The sequence below is a fragment of the Electrona antarctica genome (assembly GCF_951216825.1).
Source record: "Electrona antarctica genome assembly, chromosome: 5".
Taxonomy (NCBI): Eukaryota; Metazoa; Chordata; class Actinopteri; order Myctophiformes; family Myctophidae; genus Electrona; species Electrona antarctica.
This window is the reverse complement of record NC_136810.1, coordinates 3,578,697-3,599,078: the sequence shown is the minus strand read 5'-3', so window position 1 is coordinate 3,599,078 and position 20,382 is coordinate 3,578,697. Positions and strand designations below refer to the sequence as shown.

Genomic DNA, 20,382 nt, shown 5'->3' with positions numbered 1-20,382 from the left:
GTAAATTCTGCATCCGTGGTCTGGAGAGGGCAGTTGTTTTACAGACGGGTAAAAGGGCAGGGGCTCAAGCCCCCTTTGATGTCTATTGTGTGTGCACGTCCCTGGATCTTAATCTGAATCAGTCACTGGATTTCTCTGGATGTCTCCTAGCAACATGACAGCCTCCTTGAGGAGGGGGGGGGGTCCTAAGGGACAGGAGAGACGCATCCTCACTGTGATGGACGTCCGTCCTCCTACCATCCTCCCTGATATAAGGATGGGTTCCGTCAACCTCTGCTGCTCATCAGAATAATTCAGGTCTACCATGAGTTCTCTGAAGCAGTGGTTTTCAAACGTTTTATTATCTCAATGACATGGGCCTAGAGAGAGAGAGTCAGAGAGAGAGAGAGAGTGAGAGAGAGAGAGAGAGAGAGAGAGAGAGAGAGAGAGAGAGAGAGAGAGAGAGAGAGACAGAGAGACAGAGAGAGAGAGAGCGCACAACCAGAAAACAAAGGGGACTACACCAAATCATAAGAAATCAAAAAGAAAGCTACTACTCAAAACCAGAGCAAAAGGGAATGCTATTTAGCTCTAAACAGAGAATACACAGTAGCAGAATGAGCACAGTAACTGACCCAACTGACCCAAAACTAAGGAAAACATTAACTAGATAATAACAGTCTTGCGATTGAGAAAGGCCGCCATAGGCAGACCTGGCTCCCAAGAGAAGACAGACTGTGCACCCACTGCACACAAAACGAGGTAGAGACTGAGCTACACTTCCTAACCGTCTGTCCACTGTACCAAGACATCAGAGACACATACTGTCTGTCCACTGTACCAAGACATCAGAGACACATACTGTCTGTCCACTGTACCAAGACATCAGAGACATATACTGTCTGTCCACTGTACCAAGACATCAGAGACACATACTGTCTGTCCACTGTACCAAGACATCAAGGCACATACTGTCTGTCCACTGTACCAAGACATCAGAGACACATACTGTCTGTCCACTGTACCAAGACATCAGAGACACATACTGTCTGTCCACTGTACCAAGACATCAGAGACACATACTGTCTGTCCACTGTACCAAGACATCAGAGACACATACTGTCTGTCCACTGTACCAAGACATCAGAGACACATACTGTCTGTCCACTGTACCAAGACATCAGAGACATATACTGTCCACGGATTACAATCACCCAAGGAGAGTTTGAAAACATGACTAATGACAAAAAAAACTCCCATATCTGTTGGGTGAAGTACAACAATGTGCAAACACAGCAGCGAGACGATTTGTGAGCTGCTGTGACAGGAGAAGGATGTCACCTTAAGGAATACAAACTATTGTGTGTACACTGTTTATCAAAAGTATAAAGCTAACGTATTCTATATGGATGTATATTGTATAACTATCTCTGACAGAAAATGCTTTTTATAGTTTCACAATATAGTATTACCCAAAGTGTTAATGTAACACAGCTCTGTTTACACCTTTATTTAATTCCTATTTATATCCTATATTTATTTGGAAATGCATTGTTTTGTTTTGATTGTCTTGTTCCACTTCTGCTTTGGCAATGTAAACGTATGTTTTCTCATGCCAATAAAGCTCCTTTGAATTGAAAATAGAGAGAGAGAGAGAGAGAGAGAGAGAGAGAGAGAGAGAGAGAGAGAGAGAGAGAGAGAGAGAGAGAGAGAGAGAGAGAGAGAGAGAGAGAGAGAGAGACACCAACTTGCGCCTTACACACAAGTAGAGCGTGCTCACCACTGGCATCAGCACTTTGTATTGTATCTCTACTTTGAGTGCTAGTATAACTAATGTCTGTGGTGTAGCTAATCTTGTAGACCTCACCAGGCCCATTGCAAGTTGCTGTACTCTATCGTCAACCAGCCTATCAAGATGGGTAGGGGTGAGGTGGGTTCTGGGAGTAAGGCCAAGTAGTACTAGTAGCCTGCATGACCAGTTTGTTTTGGGATGTCTGGAGCCTTGTTTTAAGGGCCTTAGAGGTGCTGTGGTATCATGACTCCATGAGGTGCATGCATAGTCGAAGAAACCTTGTATGAGGGCTCCTGTTAGGGTCTTCAAGGTGTTTTTGTTGACAAGCGAGGGTCAACCCTTGCGGTCCATTTGGTTCCATTTGATTTACAGACATGTAGGATCCATTTGTAATGTAATAATATAGCAACAATGTAACCACTTTGACTCTACATAAGCCATTTGAAAAGAGATAACTATTTTCAAAATGTCTTGCAAAAACTTTTAACAGGCAACAAAGTCTTATGCACACCTGTATCCTCTGAGGCTATGCCTTAAGCCCTGCGTAGGCAGGGCTCAATGTATTCAGAAAAATGCATATAAAGTGCACAAAGGCAATAAAGTTCGTATTGCAAGTGCAGACGGTGTGCTGGTCTGCATGTTTAAAAAAAAAAACATGTTAACAGAAATATCTAGCTGCTTTAGTGCATGGATTTACATGCATGCACTTCTCACTGATGACGGTGGGGGGCGCCGGAGGGTAATGTATAACACCAACACGTCCAGTGTTGTTTACCAAACAAACTGCCTCATGTTTCATTATTACACTAGCGGCAAGCCGGCCACTAAATTGCCGGCTTGGCTAAATTGGGACAGTCAAAAACAAAGTTTTGTTGTAGTTATTCTTACTGCTGGAATAAACTGGATGACTGGATCTAGAATCAATAGCCTTTCTCCGAGTATCTGTCCTAATGCTGCAAGCAAAAACAGAAAGAAAGTAGAAACAAAAACAATCACACTATATATAAACCTAAACCATCACTGTTAAAAAAACTACTTCAAAAAGGTGTCAAATTGGGAAACCTGCCATAAATCAAAAGAAGTCCATCATCATCATTCACATTAATTCAACACAACAATAATGATTCCCTTTAAACGCCGACGGGACTATTATGATCACCCCGAGGTGGTGGAGGTGCCACTAATGGACCAGACCTCTGCAGATCACCGCACAAACACACACTTACGACCGCGGATATATCTCCAAACGCGCTTCGTATCGCCCCAGATCGCTTCCAAACAGCAAAACCGATATAAAACAAGTCTTTATATATAATATATCACCGCCGCACACTTTCCCAGGGAGTCCTGATAAACGCGCACCCCTCTCTCTCCTGGGCTAATAGTCGCGCCTCGCCCGTCGCCCTCCCTCCCTCCCCACCCATCTGTTCGTGTAGGAACGGGTGTGTGACCGACACAGATTACTGTAGCGCTCCTAGACGCGGCGGGTCGCAATGGCAACGACACACCGACGCGGAGCAGGCGGACAACTTCGGACGCTTCTTCTGTAGAAAAAGGGAACAACAAAAAAGCGGGTGGACTAGTGGACTTGTTTATAAACCGCCGGGGACGGTGTTTTTTATTGTTATGATACTCTAAGATCGTCAACGTTCTTCTATTATTTGGGGGACACTATACCGGGACCAAGGAAGTTCTGATGAGGATTAATTAAGGGACAAAGTTGCAGAGAACCATGTCCATGCATGAGGGATGTACGGTGGTTGTTGTTATTCCCGTGGAGGAGATCCAGTCGTGGTGGGAAGTCCCCGCCATAGCGCACTTCTGCTCGCTGTTCAGGACGGCGTTCCACCTCCCGGACTTTGAGATCGAGGTAATAAAAATAAACTGAATACTTAAAGCTTTCTTTCAGGCGTGAAAGAGTCGATATAAACCGACGAAGGGTCGATATAAACACGCTCAACAGCGGCTACTCTGAGCCCAGTAATGCTACTAGTCGACCCCCATGGTGGATAGACTACTACACGGTTTGCCCCAAACAGAACTACTTCTCTGTTTTGTCCGAGAAGAGAGAGATATAGAGACGCTCAAATGCGGTTATAGATCGATTCCTGTCTGCTAAACGCTATGTTAGCAACACCTTCCCTTCCTTCAGGTGCCTACAATGAAATAATGATTCCTTATAATAAACGAACAGGTCGTTTTAAAGCAAAGCGACGCTGCTAGAGAGAGTAGTGAACACGTGGGGGGGAAGGCTCAAGGCTCGGGTTTATTTTTGTTGCAATGAAATGAATCGGGGCTTGTAGAAAAGTTCGGTCGACCCTCTCTCCTCCCCCCAACACACACACACACACACTCGACTCCAGTGAATGAATTATGAGTATCTGAGGTTACTACAAAGCCATGTGCGACCCACTTGTTTTCATTTCTGTGAAACTGATACCGTAGAAGATCTGCACATTTCGCCGTGTATGTTGTGGTTGATCTGATCACGTGGTGATTTTTTGGATCAAAGAAAGTAGTATAGATGGTAATTAAAGAACAAAACAATAAAACCGTGACAATTGTATTTTTGTCACGGAATTTATTTTTGTATGAATTGTGAAATTAAATGAATTGTGTTTGTTGTGCGTAAAAGGTTGCGTCCCAACCAAGCCAAGCTGCATTCAAATGTTGTGAATTAATAATTGATTACCGTTGTGTTATGTTTGAAAAGGGCTAGTGTTGTTTTTTTTCTGTGGCACTCATGGTTCTCAAAGTCGGGTCCGAGGACCCCGGTGGGTCGTCGAGGGGGTCCCTATTTTAATAGGGGGGGTCCTTGACATCAATGATAATGTTTTGAGATCACTGTTCTATCGAATAAAGTAAAGTTGATGATGGGTTCGTTCGTTCGTCCGTCGAGCCTCCTCGGGTTTATTGTCCTTATAGCCTACTGCAGTTGAAGAAGCTGCCATCTGGCTCGGGTCGTCATAGGGACGCAGATGCCGTTTCACTCATTGTTTTATCGCCTCCGATCCTTTTTATTTTATTTTACAACAAGAATTAAGCGACGAATCTTATCCCCTCTTCTTCAACAGAATCCGGAGCGCCAACTCTGCGCCCCTCTGGTTCCTTTAGCTACATACTATACCGCATTGAGCGTCTATTATTGTCACATCATCACTGTTACATCATCGAAGTTTATCATCCCATCATTGTTGCCTGTTCGCGGTAATAACAGCCCCAGTTATTTCCCGCGCCGTACGTGTGCCTCTCTAAGCGTTTACATTGTCTTGGTAATCGATGAGTACCAGTTCAGTTTGATATGGATCGTTTGATCCATCGAGGAATGATGGCACTTAAAAGAAACGGGTATAGGTCAACATCACGCATCAACAGTCTCTCTCCATCGCTCATTCACGCAGCCCCCCCCCCTCTCTCCGCCCCCCCCCCCCTCTCCACCCCCCCCCCCCCCCCCCTGGGATGAGAGACCCACGTAGGCATCGCTTTGTTATTAGATGAGAGGCAAAGCAGATGGGGATCGCATATTCACATATAGTTGACAATACATGATGAAAGTTTAAGGGTCTCGTGTAGGCGTTTCCATTATTATTTTAGAGCTTATGGTGTAAATGTAGCCTACACTGAAATCACTGAGTGTTAATTTATTTCATTTATCATTTTGGTTGCATCTGTAGTAGCCTATACCCCCTCTGTAGCACGAGAAGTGGTTTTTCACCATTTGGTTGAATGATTTATCCGCCTTTAGCCGCATCACTAAGCGCGGCTCACATGTGTTGCGTCCACAACCACCAAAGCATTCCGAGGAAACGCATTGAGATGGATGGACTTCTCTGATGCTGTGACATCTTAATTAGACAGCAGTCCCTCATGTTCAAGGTCATATAGCTCTTATATTCTCACTATTAATCGCACAGTAAGAAAAGGGTTTCTAATGGCGGTGGTGTGAAGTAACTACCGGTAAGTAGGCCTACATTTAAAGGTATATTCAGTGATTTCACTTAATTCAAATATCACTTCTTTTTTTGGTTTTGTGATAATCCTCCATACTATAGAGTGCGCTGACCATATAAGGAGTTCCTCCCTGTCCCCAGTTAACCCCTGGGGGTCAAAAAAACGTTAGGTTTCGCTTTTGGCTAGGTGGCCCAGCCTTCATCCAAGGATTCTCCAGGATAGAGAGGGGCCTTCCACCAATCATGATCGAGCACGGGCGGGCCAAGGTGTGCGTGCTGTTGGCCTGTTGCGTGTCCCCCCACTGTAGTGTGTGCATGTGCACATCTTGTTACCGGGGCGGACCGGGGGATTTTCCAAATCACTGAATGCTCCTTTAAGTAGGCCTACTATAAATACAATTTTGAGGGAGGTAGGGCCTGTGTGTGTTTACTTTTCTTGAGTATGCTATTTTCAATTTCCCAAACTTTTGCTTCTACTTCACTACATCTCAGAGACAAATGTTGTCATTTTACTCTACTCCACTACATTTGGACTGAAGCCCCATGAAGTGAACGCAGTCTGCGTAACTCTGTCTATATCTAAGGCTCTGACTTGTAAATAACAGAGTAGTTCTACATTGCAGTATAAAAAGTGCGGGTACCTTTTCCACCACTGCATACTGGCATGGCCAATGATGGTCATCATCATTGTCAGCCTTTCTGAGTAACCGCATTATTTCTTCTTGGCCAAGGGAGTCTTGTCAGAAGTTGACACCTAGACTCTGCTGTTATGCATCACACGTTTCTGGCCATAACAGCGACATCGGAGGACGTTGTTATGTAAGCACCTCATTGTAAATCTAATTACATCATGTGTAGTGTAGCAGAAACTGATCTGCGTAATTACAAAGAAAACCCACACGTTGAAGAATAGGAATTGTTTGGAAGATGTATTTTTAGACCATGCACTGCTGGGTCATCACAGTTAGAGAACAGCAATGTGTTCTTCAATCCTTTTTGTCTTGGAACAGTTTTGGCCGAGTCATTGATATTTAATCCATTCTGGGCGGGAACCCCTTTTGGTGTTTTAAGCATTATGTTGTACTTTAGCCATTGCAAAAATAGCAGATCTACAAGCTCATAGTGCGGCACCGAGTGCCACGCTATGGGCTTGTAGGTCTGCTTTTTTGAGTGGTGTAAACCACTCCAACAACTGGCTTTGTTAGTTTACGTGTCCATGTGTCCACGTGTTTGTTCGTACCAAAAAATGAGCATGGTTGCTATGGTCACTCAGTTCACACAGGTGTGATTTCATTACGTCAGACATTACGTCAGACCACAGCTGATCAGGCTATATAATACCTTACACCACAGACGGGTGTGATTTTTTTTTTAATTGTGAAAATGTGGCACAAATCTTTGAATATATATTCTAACGTTTTTAACTCAAATCTTTGCTTCTGAGGGGTTCCTGGAACAACATATTTTCAGATGGGGGTTCTGAGGCCTAATACAGATAATTCTGGGGGTCCTTGACATGAAATATTGAGCACCACTGATATAGAAACATGAGGTATTTCAGAAAACTGTCAGGATTTAGAAGACGTTTTCCAATTTCGACGTCAGGCCTAAATGGGTTAATTACATACCCAAAGTAAGTGTCTCTAATCCACTGGTTTACTTGAAGTACAGAGGTTGGCAGTATTTAGCGGTGAGTCAAGACAAACTGAACTGTTACTCATCTGTACTCTACAATGCCTCGGTAACTGAGCATCGATGACTACACACTTAGTGTGGAAAGAGAGCTTAGATGACTCACAGTGTTTCCTGCTCAGCTCCTCCTCTGTTTTTAGTTCATAGTGGGGCTCCTAACCTACATGGATGGCTGTGCTGGAAAAAAAAGCAGGTGTCGGTCTTGCTTTGTTAAATGGTGCACAAATCAGGTCAGGATCTTGTGTCTTTGAGACCAGGGAGATGATCAGAAATGACTACTTCTAAGAAAATGCATCGAATGGTTAGAGGTGTGTGTCCGGGTAGCTCAGTGGGTTGGTAGAGCACTGGCCTTTAGACGTCACACGTTCGATCCCGGGCACCGCCAACGCAGCGTACGAGGAGCACGGCTTGATGTCGTGCAGTAAGTACTGCGGAGCTGATGGTAGGGGTTGTACTCCACCTCAGCAATCTCATCTCCCAGAGGTCTTAGCGCCTTGAAACGGGGATAGACCCCCGAACCCTGGCAGATACCGACAATAAGCCTCTCTGACTGACTTACTTATGGTTCGAGGTACTGATATCAACTCTGGGCTGTGTCCACTGTCCAGGTGCGCAAATCCCACCCATCGACCATACAAGCTCCTGAGCTTGTAGATCTGCTATTTTTCAATAGCTAAAGTATAACATAATGCTTAGTTAAAACACCAAAAGGGGTTCCCGCCCAGAATGGTTACCTGGCTCATTATCATTCACTGTCTGACAGGATTACATTTGTTTATTAGCCCCCACTCGCCTGCCGCCAGGCCCTTACCGTATTTTCGTGGGGCAACCAAACAGGATGTACTGGAGAATCTCTTGTAACGCTGGGCGAAAAACAAAGTGACCGAGATAATTCACCATAATGAACGAAAATACATTGCATGGATGCACCTGGGACGTATCCTCAGTGATGTATGTATCCCAAGGTCATCGGGGTTTCGGGTCTCACGAACATCATACCCCTCACTCAGGTGACCCAGCCAGGGTGATACAGTGCCCGACTTACGTCCCAGTAGCTACCCTCGATCAGACCCAGTAGGGCATATATGTCAAACTCAAGGCCCGGGGGCCAAATCAGGCCCGTGGATGAATTATCTTTGGCCCGCGGGAACTGGCCCTCTGGTATATTGCACGGACCACCATAATACTACAAGTCCGACAATTCACTGCGAGTGCATTGGCACATATCACATACTATGAAATCAGTGCTTGGTGAGGATCATAGAACAGGAAACTGAGCTTAATAATAATGCATTTTCAGTTTTAAATGCATTTACTTTTTTGCTGTTTGCCTGGGACGTCCTCACGACCGCGGTGCCCGTGTGTTGAAGCACAGTCCGGCCCTCGACCTCGACCGATTTCTTTATTTTGGCCCACTGTGTATTTGAGTTTGACATCCCTGCAGTAGGGAAAGACCAGGGCCACACAATCCGTTGGAACCACTCCGGAACTACTATGAGTGAGAGGTACAATTCTGGCATGTGGAGGGACTAGGCTCTGTGGGTTTCCTCCTGTCCGGGCCTCTCCTACGTCTCACCAGGTCCACTCCTGCTCTCACCAGAAGTACCGCGAGGACCTGTGCGCTGCACCAGACTCCCAGCACCAGACACTTCATTCAGGAGTGGTGGATTCTTGAGCCGCAATGGTTCTGCAGGCTCCACCGCTGGGCCACGGTAGTACTGCAGGCTCCACTTGCGGCTCGAATGGCCCTCCTAAAGGCCTCATCGAAGGTTCACCATAATAATCCACTCCATTGACTTGAGACTGTATCAGAAATGATGTTGGACGGGTGGAAAACTTTAGAATAAACGTGCAGAGTGACTCATTAGTCATTACTTTACACCTGGGGGGAACTGTCGTTTATGACAACTGTATCCCAAGGCTTTGTAAGGCTTATCTGTTCAGACGGGACAGTGGGAGGGGCAGGTCATGATCTCTCTCTCTCTCAAAGCATGTTATGCAGCCCAACCTGCTGATTTTCCCCCATATGTACAGTATGACCAAACGATCAATTATGACATGACTGCAAGATCACTGTTGTATGACCAAACGATCAATTATGACATGACTGCAAGAGCACTGTTGGAATTCTGGAACAGATCAGGATGTTGAGGCAGAGACGCTTTCATATTTCTGAGTTTATTGCATGAGCTCACAGGAGACATTCCGTCCGTCCGTCCGTCCGGCAGGCAGGCAGGCAGGCAGGCAGGCAGGCAGGCGCGCGCACACGCAGTTCTCTCTCGAAAGAGAAATCAAGTCAAGAGTCAAGACCATATTCGTACATGGTACATAGCAGGGAATCAATGTTAACATACTCTTATCATACAGATTAGACAAAAAAAAGTTCATAGTGCCGCTGCCGTGGTTAATGGATTTGTTGATGGATATTTTTAAAATATGCTTTTTGACTATTTGATTAATCAAAAAAGTAATCAAAAAATCAATAGTTGCAGCCCTATTGGTCTCAAGTCAACACAGCCCCTAAAGTCCCTCATAACAAATAATGTCCCTGTTAACCCATTCTGGGGGGAACCCCTTTTGGTGTTTGTAGCATTATGTTATACTTTAGCTATAGAAAAATAGCAGATCTACAAGCTCATAGCCGAGCTTGTAGGTCTGCTATTTTTGAAAAATCATGAAAATGTAGTGCAAATCTTTGAATATAATATTCTTTCAGAGCCAACGATTTTAACTCAAATCTTTGATGGCGGTTGGCTGCATATCAGGAGATTCATGACAGCCTAGCTGCTGTCAGTACTGTAGTGTAATGTTTGTCCATCATAAATATAGAACATGATGAATAATAATTGATTTTTTTGCAGTTTTATCAGTGAATTTATATTGATTTTCAGTATCTCTCTCTCCAAGCACCTCCAAGTCTTCTCTTCCCGACCGTAGAAGCACAATCAACACGCCCAGTTTGCCCAATGTAAAGTTGCCTGATCCATTCACACATAGATAGAGCTGTTGGGGCTGAATCAGACATTACACCCAATTAACTCGAGGGACCTGGAAGTGTCATCTTGCTGGGTTGGACATCTGCATTATTAACACAGGTTAATGTATTGATCACAGACAGTGGTTGTCAAAGTGGGGTCCGGGGCCAGGTTTCTGACCCCACTTTGTTTTAGGGTGGTAGCCCCTCAAACGCCTGGCTTTGTGTGCCCCTGTGACGTCATGTTGCAGCCAAGTCTATGGACGTTTCGCTTGCTTTATTCATGCCCCTGTGACGTCATGTTGCAGCCAAGTCTATGGATGCTTCGCTTTATTCATGCCCCCGTGACGTCATGCATGTGGCAGCCAAGTCTATGGACTTTTAATGTTTTCTTTATTTGTGCCCCCCCCGTCAGATCATGTGGCAGCCACAGTGGGCGCCCCTCATCTCACATGAGTGTGATTTATTTCCTTTAACTATACAAGCTTGCGGTTCTGCTTTTTTTTTAAAAACACATTTTGTGTGTGGGTCACTCACTGGCACAGCGTATTTTCAGATGGGCGGTACGCGGCCAAGCGCATATGAATTTGGAGGGTACGTTATGTTTTGAGAACCACTCGTCTAGATAACTTCCGGGTTCATGTCGAGGTTAATTAAATAAGGTTAGGAAGCAAAGACTGAACGGTGGACTCCATGTTGCTCCCTGGAAGGAAAGAAACATAACATGCGCAATAGAGACCAAGGAAGCTGAACGCGTTAGTGTTGTCTGCATATAGCCCATTGCGCATGTTTCTTTCCTCCCAGGGAGCAACATGGAGTCCACCGTATGGTCTTCGCTTCCTAACCTTATTTAATGAACCTGGGTTCATGTGTGAATGAGGCTTCCCATTGGCTCTCTCACACTTTCTGACCAATCCGTCTGTGTGCGTGGAGGCTTGGAAGATGACCGTCTGCTGCACTCTTGCAGTTGCAACCCAATCTGTGTGTGACTGTGTGTGTGTGTGTGTGTGTGACTGTGTGTGTATCGGTTGGGTTACCTTAGTAGAATCATAGCAGTGGTGATGGGAGGTTGGGGGTGGGGTGCAGGAAGTGGCTGTCATTGGCCCTGACAGAGTGGGGGGCGTTGGGTGATTTTCGGTGGAGCTCGGGGTCTTAGTGTCAACATTCCCTGACATTCCATCACTCCTACATTGTAGGACGCCGGTCTCTCCCGTACGGGGCGGCTTGCCGTGCCGCGATTGGCTGTCACCCGGTCCTGACGGACAGCGGGGGGACGGGTCAGCGTGGCTGCTGAGTGCCTCGGCCAACTGTGCCAACTGTCACATTCATGCTCCCTTGTTAATCTTCTATTCTGGTTTTGTCCTCTGAGTGTCAAAATTGATATTAGCGGAAGGAAGGAAAGGGGCCTAGTGGGCATGCATGCGATGCATTGCACACCTCACTGTCTGCACACCTCACTGTCTGCACACCTCACTGTCCCAGCGGCATTAGAGCTGCCGTTGTCAACGGAAGAGCCTCTTGTCTCAGTCTCTGCTGTCGTTTTCTCTGAGAAAACGATAACAAGCTAGTTTGAATGGACAAGCTAGTTTGAATGGCCGTGGCTTACAAGGAAAAAGTTCTGCTTCTCCCCTAGATAATTGCAAAAAAAAGGAAGAGGAAAAAGAAAATCTGCAGGTGGTTCTCAAAAACCTTCATGCCAAGACTCAAGAGCCCACATGTGTATATATATACCTGTATTTGACCGTGAATCGCCCATATGACAATGTTTTGTGTAGATGAAGGTTTGTCAAGATTTGTGAACATCTTCCAATAGCCAAATAATACAATAAACTGTTTCTCATTTTGGTTGGGACCCCCCCCCCCCCCCCCCCCTATAACCCCCTCTACAGTGACCCCCACTTTGAGAACCAGGGCCCTATACACAGAAAGCGTGGCTGTGCATGTCGCATGTTCTTCCCCTTTGGGTCATTGGGTGGTGGTCTGAAAACATGTGGATGAGCGACTGGACATGGAATACTAGGACAAAAATAAAAAACACTGTCCTTTTTTATGTAACAGAACCTTTTCCTAATGAATCCCACCGTTGAGAGCACAAAGGAAACCACTACCGGGCCCCGGGCGGGATATTAACAAACTCAGTGATCCAGTTGGAAGGTGATGCTGCTGTGGCTGCGTTGCTGGGGAGGTTCTTTTCTTCCCAGAGGTTCCAGTCAGTGGTAATGGCAGGGTTGTCTTCCCGTGTGTGTGTGTGTGTCCGTGTGTGTGTGTGTGTGCCCTATGTATGTGTGTGTGTGTGTGCCCTCTGTGTGTGTGTGTGTGTGTGTGTGTGTGTGTGTGTGTGTGTGTGTGTGTGTGTGTGTGTGTGTGTGTGTGTGTGTCCGTGTGTGTGTCCGTGTGTGTGTGTGTCCGTGTGTGTGCCCTCTGTGTGTGTGTGTGTGTGTGTGTGTGTCCGTGTGTGTGTCCGTGTGTGTGTCCGGCTCCTTGCACATTGTTCCTGTGCTGATACACTTCACTGTCACTGGAGAAAGGGGAGGAGAGCGAGCCATGGAAGGTTTTAGGTTCAGAAGGAAGAGCACTGGGGCGAGTGACGTAGAAAGGATGAGTGTTTGTGTGTACACGTGTGTGTGTGTGTGTGTGTGTGTGTGTGTGTGTGTGTGTGGGGGGGGGGGGGGGTCTGCAGGATGTAGGCCCAGGGTCAACATGGCTGTCCGGCGGACCCTTCCCCGCCCCGCCCCCCTCCAGGCTGACTCTTTGTCTCTGGAGTATGGTTCTATTCTCTGGTCCAGTGTTGCTGTGAAATGATCCCTGAAATCCCACAGCCTCCTCCAGGCGCCCCTGGATCCTGGAGGATGTGTCCTTCATCAGCCAAGCCAAGGGAAGGGCTGCCAGACGCCCGCCGCTTGATTGGTCGCCAAAAAAGCCCCGGCCCGGCCCCGTGTTCCTCCTCTCGCCTCTCTGCTGGTCGCCCCATTCGGTGCGTGGTCATGCTTCTCTTCAGTACATCTTCATTGCCCTGTCCCTGCGCCGTCTGAAGGACGCTGGCCTCTTGCTTGTTTATTATTTAATCTCCAAGACAGACTGGAAGGGATTGGAGGGGGGGGGGGGGGGGGGGGGAGGGTGCTAATTTTCTTTTTTCAGGGTTAAATTGGTGCACAGTGGGCGACGGCGCCCGGCGGTGGTCCTCGTGCGATGCGGGGAGATGAGAAGTGTGGCTGCTGCTCTGGAGAGTCATGTTGTTCTGCAGTTAACAGGCTCATTAGCCACGTTTTCAACTGGCGGCACAGTGGCTCAGCGGTAGAGCAGCTGGATGGGAACCACGAGGTCCCCAGTTCGATCCCTGTGGGCTCCCCAGAAGTTTAGTGTCGAAGTGTCCTTGAGCAAGACGCTGAACCCCTAATTGCTCCCGATGTGCAGGTTCGTGCCTTGCATGGTTTCCCTCGCCGTGTGTGTGTGTGTGGTGTGTGTGGTGTGTGTGTGTGTGTGAATGTAATGCACATCTATGTATAGCACCTTGGATAAAGGTGCTATATACAGCATAGGGCTTGAATCCCTCACCTCTGAAGTCAACATTTTTGCGTGACTGTTGTGAGTCTGCGCCTGCCTGCCATTTGCTCTGACATCTCAGCTCAGTTGTCGACCTGCGTCCATCCACGTCACTCATCAGCCCTTGTCCTCGCCCGCCCGTCTTCCTGCGCTATAGCTGCTCCCCCGCCTGGAGTGTACCTGTCTGCAAGTCTTGCGCCCGTCCCGTCAGCCACCGTCCCCCATGAATCATTTCCACGTCACTAACTTGTTTGTCCCGTCCATCCATGTTTCCAAATGTACTGTATGGTATCCTCCAGTCTTTGGCTCACTACCCTGAGCCCCTTCCTTCCCTAGGCCTGGCATCACCATGACTAGGGAAGGAAGGGGCTCACTACCCTGAGCCCCTTCCTTCCCTAGGCTGGCATCACCATGACTAGGGAAGGAAGGGGCTCACTACCCTGAGCCCCTTCCTTCCCTAGGCCTGGCATCACCATGACTAGGGAAGGAAGGGGCTCACTACCCTGAGCCCCTTCCTTCCCTAGGCCCTGGCATCACCATGACTAGGGAAGGAAGGGGCTCACTACCCTGAGCCCCTTCCTTCCTAGGCCTGGCATCACCATGACTAGGGAAGGGGCTCACTACCCTGAGCCCCTTCCTTCCCTAGGCCTGGCATCACCATGACTAGGGAAGGAAGGGGCTCACTACCCTGAGCCCCTTCCTTCCTAGGCCTGGCATCACCATGACTAGGGAAGGAAGGGGCTCACTACCCTGAGCCCCTTCCTTCCCTAGGCCTGGCATCACCATGACTAGGGAAGGAAGGGGCTCACTACCCTGAGCCCCTTCCTTCCCTAGGCCTGGCATCACCATGACTAGGGAAGGAAGGGGCTCACTACCCTGAGCCCCTTCCTTCCCTAGGCCTGGCATCACCATGACTAGGGAAGGGGCTCACTACCCTGAGCCCCTTCCTTCCCTAGGCCTGGCATCACCATGACTAGGGAAGGAAGGGGCTCACTACCCTGAGCCCCTTCCTTCCCTAGGCCTGGCATCACCATGACTAGGGAAGGGGCTCACTACCCTGAGCCCCTTCCTTCCCTAGGCCTGGCATCACCATGACTAGGGAAGGAAGGGGCTCAGGGTAGTGAGCCCCTTCCTTCCCTAGTCATGGTGATGCCAGGCCTAGGGAAGGAAGGGGCTCACTACCCTGAGCCCCTTCCTTCCCTAGGCCTGGCATCACCATGACTAGGGAAGGGGCTCACTACCCTGAGCCCTTTCCTTCCCTAGGCCTGGCATCACCATGACTAGGGAAGGAAGGGGCTCACTACCCTGAGCCCCTTCCTTCCCTAGGCCTGGCATCACCATGACTAGGGAAGGAAGGGGCTCACTACCCTGAGCCCCTTCCTTCCCTAGGCCTGGCATCACCATGACTAGGGAAGGGGCTCACTACCCTGAGCCCCTTCCTTCCCTAGGCCTGGCATCACCATGACTAGGGAAGGAAGGGGCTCACTACCCTGAGCCCCTTCCTTCCCTAGGCCTGGCATCACCATGACTAAACCCCAGATGGTGGCTTTATTTTCCCTTCCCCCTGAAGGGTGGAGGGTCTCTCTTCTCTCTTCTCTTCTCTGCCTGGGTGCTGGCTGCTGCCACGGTCTGTCTGGAGGGGGGTGGGGGGTGGGGGGGTGTTCCTATTCTTCCCAAAGCCCCCGGCATGATTGTGAAAGAAGATTTAGCCCTATTAGATCTTGCAAATAAGTCAGAGCTGGCTGGCTGTGAGCTGCTGCTGAGAGCACACAGCCGTGGTTTCCTTGTCTAGAAGCAAATGGATTAAAAGGAGATGGGGGGGAGGGGGGGTGGTTAAGTGTTGCTTCTATGATGGCACAACTTCAGACAAGACAGCGTCTCGCCGATTCACACTTTCTAATGCGTCTGTCGTGTGTGTGTGTGTGGTGAATAGGACTGGGCGGCTGGTTCAAATCAATCACAATTTCTTCAAACTTTCACTTTGATTACGATTAATGAATGACTTTTTTTCTCACTGCCCTCAAAGTTCTCTGACAAGGTGTACTGTAAATACTGCGGTTTCAACAGTTTATCGAACTAATCCTTTTTTGGGGGGAAGGGGGGGGGGGGGGGGCTTTTTGCCTTTTATTGATGGATTACAGTTGACTGACAGGAAATGGGGAGAGAGAGAATGGGAGTGACACGCAGAAAAGGTCATTGGATCAGGAGACACGCTGTCGTAGTGTAGTCTTATGATTATAGTCTTATGATTCTTAGGATTAAAATGGTGTCAGATTTTGAATCCTCATGGTTGACTTGTATGGAAAAGTGTCTTCATACATGATTCTAGGTCATCTAGATCAAAAGTTAATTTTTGGCTATGGCGCCGGACGCCATTTTTGAATTTGGCCCTCTAGCAAAAAATGCCGGGATTTTTGCGAGGGACCTGGGGGCTAAATCTTTTATAAATGGTCCATAGAGGTCAAATCAATCATCAAAACATCCTTCCCAGAGGATGGTCACAGAACCGTAGTCTGTGACTACTATGTAGGTGCCCAGAATCCAGACCGCTACCCTAGCCATCCGTGCCCAACTAATCGGTTTAATTAATTCTATATAACTAGAGAGGTGCCCGTTGGGGCCTCTATGGCGGTGCCCGTTGGGCACTGGCCTACTTGGAACGATACAAGTTGGACATGAATGCCCCACCCAGATATTATGTCTCTCTGTGTCCATTTAGTCCTATATATGGAGTTCTGTGTCAGCCATGCCCAAATATGGAGTGTTGTGAGGTCAGAACAGGCCAGCAGGCCCAGCACCATATATGGATCCTGGGCAGGGGCCCAGTCCAGAGCCCGGTCCAGAGGCCTTTTTGGGGGGCGGTTCTGGACAACTGTGGGTCCGACCGACTCGACAACGGGCACTGTACTCCCTGTGGGGGTGTGGAACGCGTGTGTCGAATTTGATGTCGGTGGGGCGAACGCTTCTCGGGTTACGTGGATTTCAGACACACATAGACTTGGTGCATTTATAGTTAGATGTATATAACGCGTTGCATCATGACTTGTAACACATTGTGATCTTGTAGATCGACAATGTTTGCGCTCAACCATTATACAATGTAGTATATAGAGCTTAAGTGGTTAATCAGACTAATTGATCTGTCGATTTATGAAAAATATATTGGATTATTTTCTTCTTCAAATCAATTCATTGATCGTTGATTCGTACAACTCCCCGGGAATCGAACCTGGGTGTCTCACGTGGAAAGTCAACATCTTATCCAATCATTAGTCTAAAGGGGAATTCACCCTTGGCCGGGGGAGATGGAAGGCTTTTGGTCATCAGGCAAGAGGCTCCAAGCCACTGCTACACTCGCCACCAGCTCCCCCAAACCCCCCTTGACCTCTCCACACCGGGATACCCGATCTGGGTCACGGCACAAATAATGCAACGCCAGGCAATCTAACCTGTGTCCCACGTAGAAAGCTAACATCTTATCCACTAGTTCATAATCTAGCCCAAATCTTCAGGAGGCAACCGTGGCTCAGGGGTAGGTACCCTCACAAAAACATGCAGTAATCCTGGTCTCTAAACTGCCTCCCCCTGGCCAGCCAGGGCGCCTGATGGAGGGGAAAGGAACTGGTTGGAATAACGTGTTCCTTCTCCCCCCTGTCAGGTGTAAAGGAGCAACTTGGACACTCATGCATGAAGGAAGCATGAGTTCAAGTCCGTTGCTCTCCCCAGGTTGGTGGAGGGTGTGTAGAGCCCAGGATCACATTAGATGGGGTTACAAAATCGAGGGGGAAAAAAAGAAATCTTCAGGAGGCTGCAGTGGCTCAGCCTCAGGGGTAGAGTGGCGGGATGGATGGGAACTGCGAGGTTCCTCTGCCATCGGTGTGTGTGAATGGGTAAAAATGGGTGTATGTAATGCACAATCTATGTAACGTGCTATTATAAATGCACCATTTACCTTTTAGCACTTTCAGAAAAGCAGCAGCCAGCCCAGTAGTGGGGCTGTCAGGCTTTGTCAGGAGGAAACTGAGATGGGTCACCGGGCAATACTTCAGCCAGCGAGTGCCTGCAGAGCCTCAAAAGGAATCGATAGCTTCCAGCTTTCATCCCAAATATCTTATACCTTTTTTAACCCTATAGCATGCTCAGCTCCTTTGTCGGGGCCCCCGGAGAGGAGCCCCCCCTCCCCCTCCCCCCCGCCCCCCCCCTCCCCCACACACAACAATGAACCTTTTATCAGGAAGCGTTTGTGTGTGCGTCTTTTTTCTTTCTTTTTCTTGCTAACTCAGCTCCATCGTGCCTTGTTGCCCTGGGTCCGTTATCTCAGCTCCATCGTGCCTTGCCCTGGGTCCATATCTCAGCTCCATCGTGCCTTGCCCTGGGTCCGTTATCTCAGCTCCATCGTGCCTTGCCCTGGGTCTGTTATCTCAGCTCCATCGTTCCCTGCCCTGGGTCTGTTATCTCAGCTCCATCGTGCCTTGCCCTGGGTCTGTTATCTCAGCTCCTTCGTTCCCTGCCCTGGGTCTGTTATCTCAGCTCCATCGGGCCTTGCCCTGGGTCTGTTATCTCAGCTCCATCGTGCCTTGTTGCCCTGGGTCTGTTATCTCAGCTCCATCGTGCCCTGCCCTGGGTCTGTTATCTCAGCTCCATCGTTCCCTGCCCTGGGTCTGTTATCTCAGCTCCATCGTGCCTTGCCCTGGGTCTGTTATCTCAGCTCCATCGTGCCTTGTTGCCCTGGGTCTGTTATCTCAGCTCCATCGTGCCTTGTTGCCCTGGGTCTGTTATCTCAGCTCCATCGTGCCTTGCCCTGGGTCTGTTATCTCAGCTCCATCGTGCCTTGCCCTGGGTCTGTTATCTCAGCTCCATCGTGCCTTGCCCTGGGTCTGTTATCTCAGCTCCATCGTGCCCTGGGTCTGTTATCTCAGCTCCATCGTGCCTTGCCCTGGGTCTGTTATCTCAGCTCCACCGTGCCTTGTTGCCCTGGGTCTGTTATCTCAGCTCCATCGTGCCCTGGGTCTGTTATCTCAGCTCCATCGTGCCTTGCCCTGGGTCTGTTATCTCAGCTCCATCGTGCCTTGCCCTGGGTCTGTTATCTCAGCTCCATCGTGCCTTGCCCTGGGTCTGTTATCTCAGCTCCATCGTTCCCTGCCCTGGGTCTGTTATCTCAGCTCCATCGTGCCTTGCCCTGGGTCTGTTATCTCAGCTCCATCGTGCCTTGTTGCCCTGGGTCCATATCTCAGCTCCATCGTGCTTTGCCCTGGGTCTGTTATCTCAGCTCCATCGTGCCTTGCCCTGGGTCTGATCTGCGCTGTTCACTCATGCCTTCACGTCTCCTCTCGTGGTCCACCCCCCCAATCCCCCCCCGGACGCATCCAGGGGGGGATTCTTACCGTGATACCGTCTCACCGGCCCATGAGCGGAGACCTCTCAACGCGTTCCTTTCAACCTCGTATTCTCCAAGCTCACACAACATGACTTGTGTGTGTGTGGATGGGCTATTAGGTCTGGTATAGAGCCCTTGGGAATCTGGTCAAGTACGCGTTTGTGCAGGACTTCGTTCACAAGCAATGTGTCGTTTTGAAATTCATATTATGTTTTTGGAAGAAGTTGATACCAAGATGCTTCACTTGGGGCTTAGTGTTTTGATGCACTGTAGTCTGTTGATGCTTATGGCCTTACAGACTTGGGCAGATGATGACTGATGACTGAAACAACTTGTGATAGGCTGCCCAAATGAGTGTTCATTTACACCCATGGTGCTGTCAAGAACACTCATTAAGTTTTATCTGACGATGAACTGTGATATAATATATAATATTTTATATAATTGAATTGCGTTTTCTGGCATTAAAGGAGCATTCAGTGATTTGGAACCCCCCCCCCCCCCCCCCCCCCCCCGTTCCGCCCTGGTAACAAGATGTGCACATGCACACACTACAGTGGGGGGACACGCAACAGGCCAACAGCACACACACCTTGGCCCGCCCCCGCTCGATCATGATTGGTGGAAGGCCCCTCTCTATCCTGATTGGATGAAGGCTGGGCCACCTAGCCAAAAGCGAAACCTAATGTTTTTTTTGACCCCCAGGGGTTAACTGGGGACAGGGAGGAACTCCTTATATGGTCAGCACACTCTATAGTAGGGAGGATTATCACAACAAAACAAAAAAATAAGTGATTTTTGAATTAAGTTAAATCACTAAATACCTTTAATTATACGTCAGCTTTCAAAAACAATCGGGGTCAGCAGATGTCTTAAAGTCTCAGTTTTAGGGTCTCAAAAATGCTGGCCTGTCCGTTGAACCATATTCACGGTTTAGACTCAGTCAAGTTATCCCTCAAGGGCCGCCCACCCACCCTCCCCATCCCTTATTAATAAACACAAACACTGCCCCCCCCCCCTCCTCCCGCCCCCCTCAACTTGTGCTGTGTTCCTCTTAACAACCATATCACATTGT

The 20,382-nt window shown here is 48.4% G+C and overlaps 1 protein-coding gene across 1 annotated transcript in view; it reads left to right on the top strand.

The window, feature by feature from the left end:
• The first annotated feature begins 3,223 nt into the window (after positions 1–3,223).
• cecr2 (CECR2 histone acetyl-lysine reader) overlaps positions 3,224–20,382 on the top strand; it is a 93,998-nt gene continuing 76,839 nt past the window's right edge. The window contains exon 1 of the mRNA XM_079501027.1: positions 3,224–3,641. Within this exon, the coding sequence (XP_079357153.1) occupies positions 3,504–3,641 (138 nt within the window). The 5' untranslated portion in view covers positions 3,224–3,503. The remainder of the gene's footprint in view (positions 3,642–20,382) is intronic.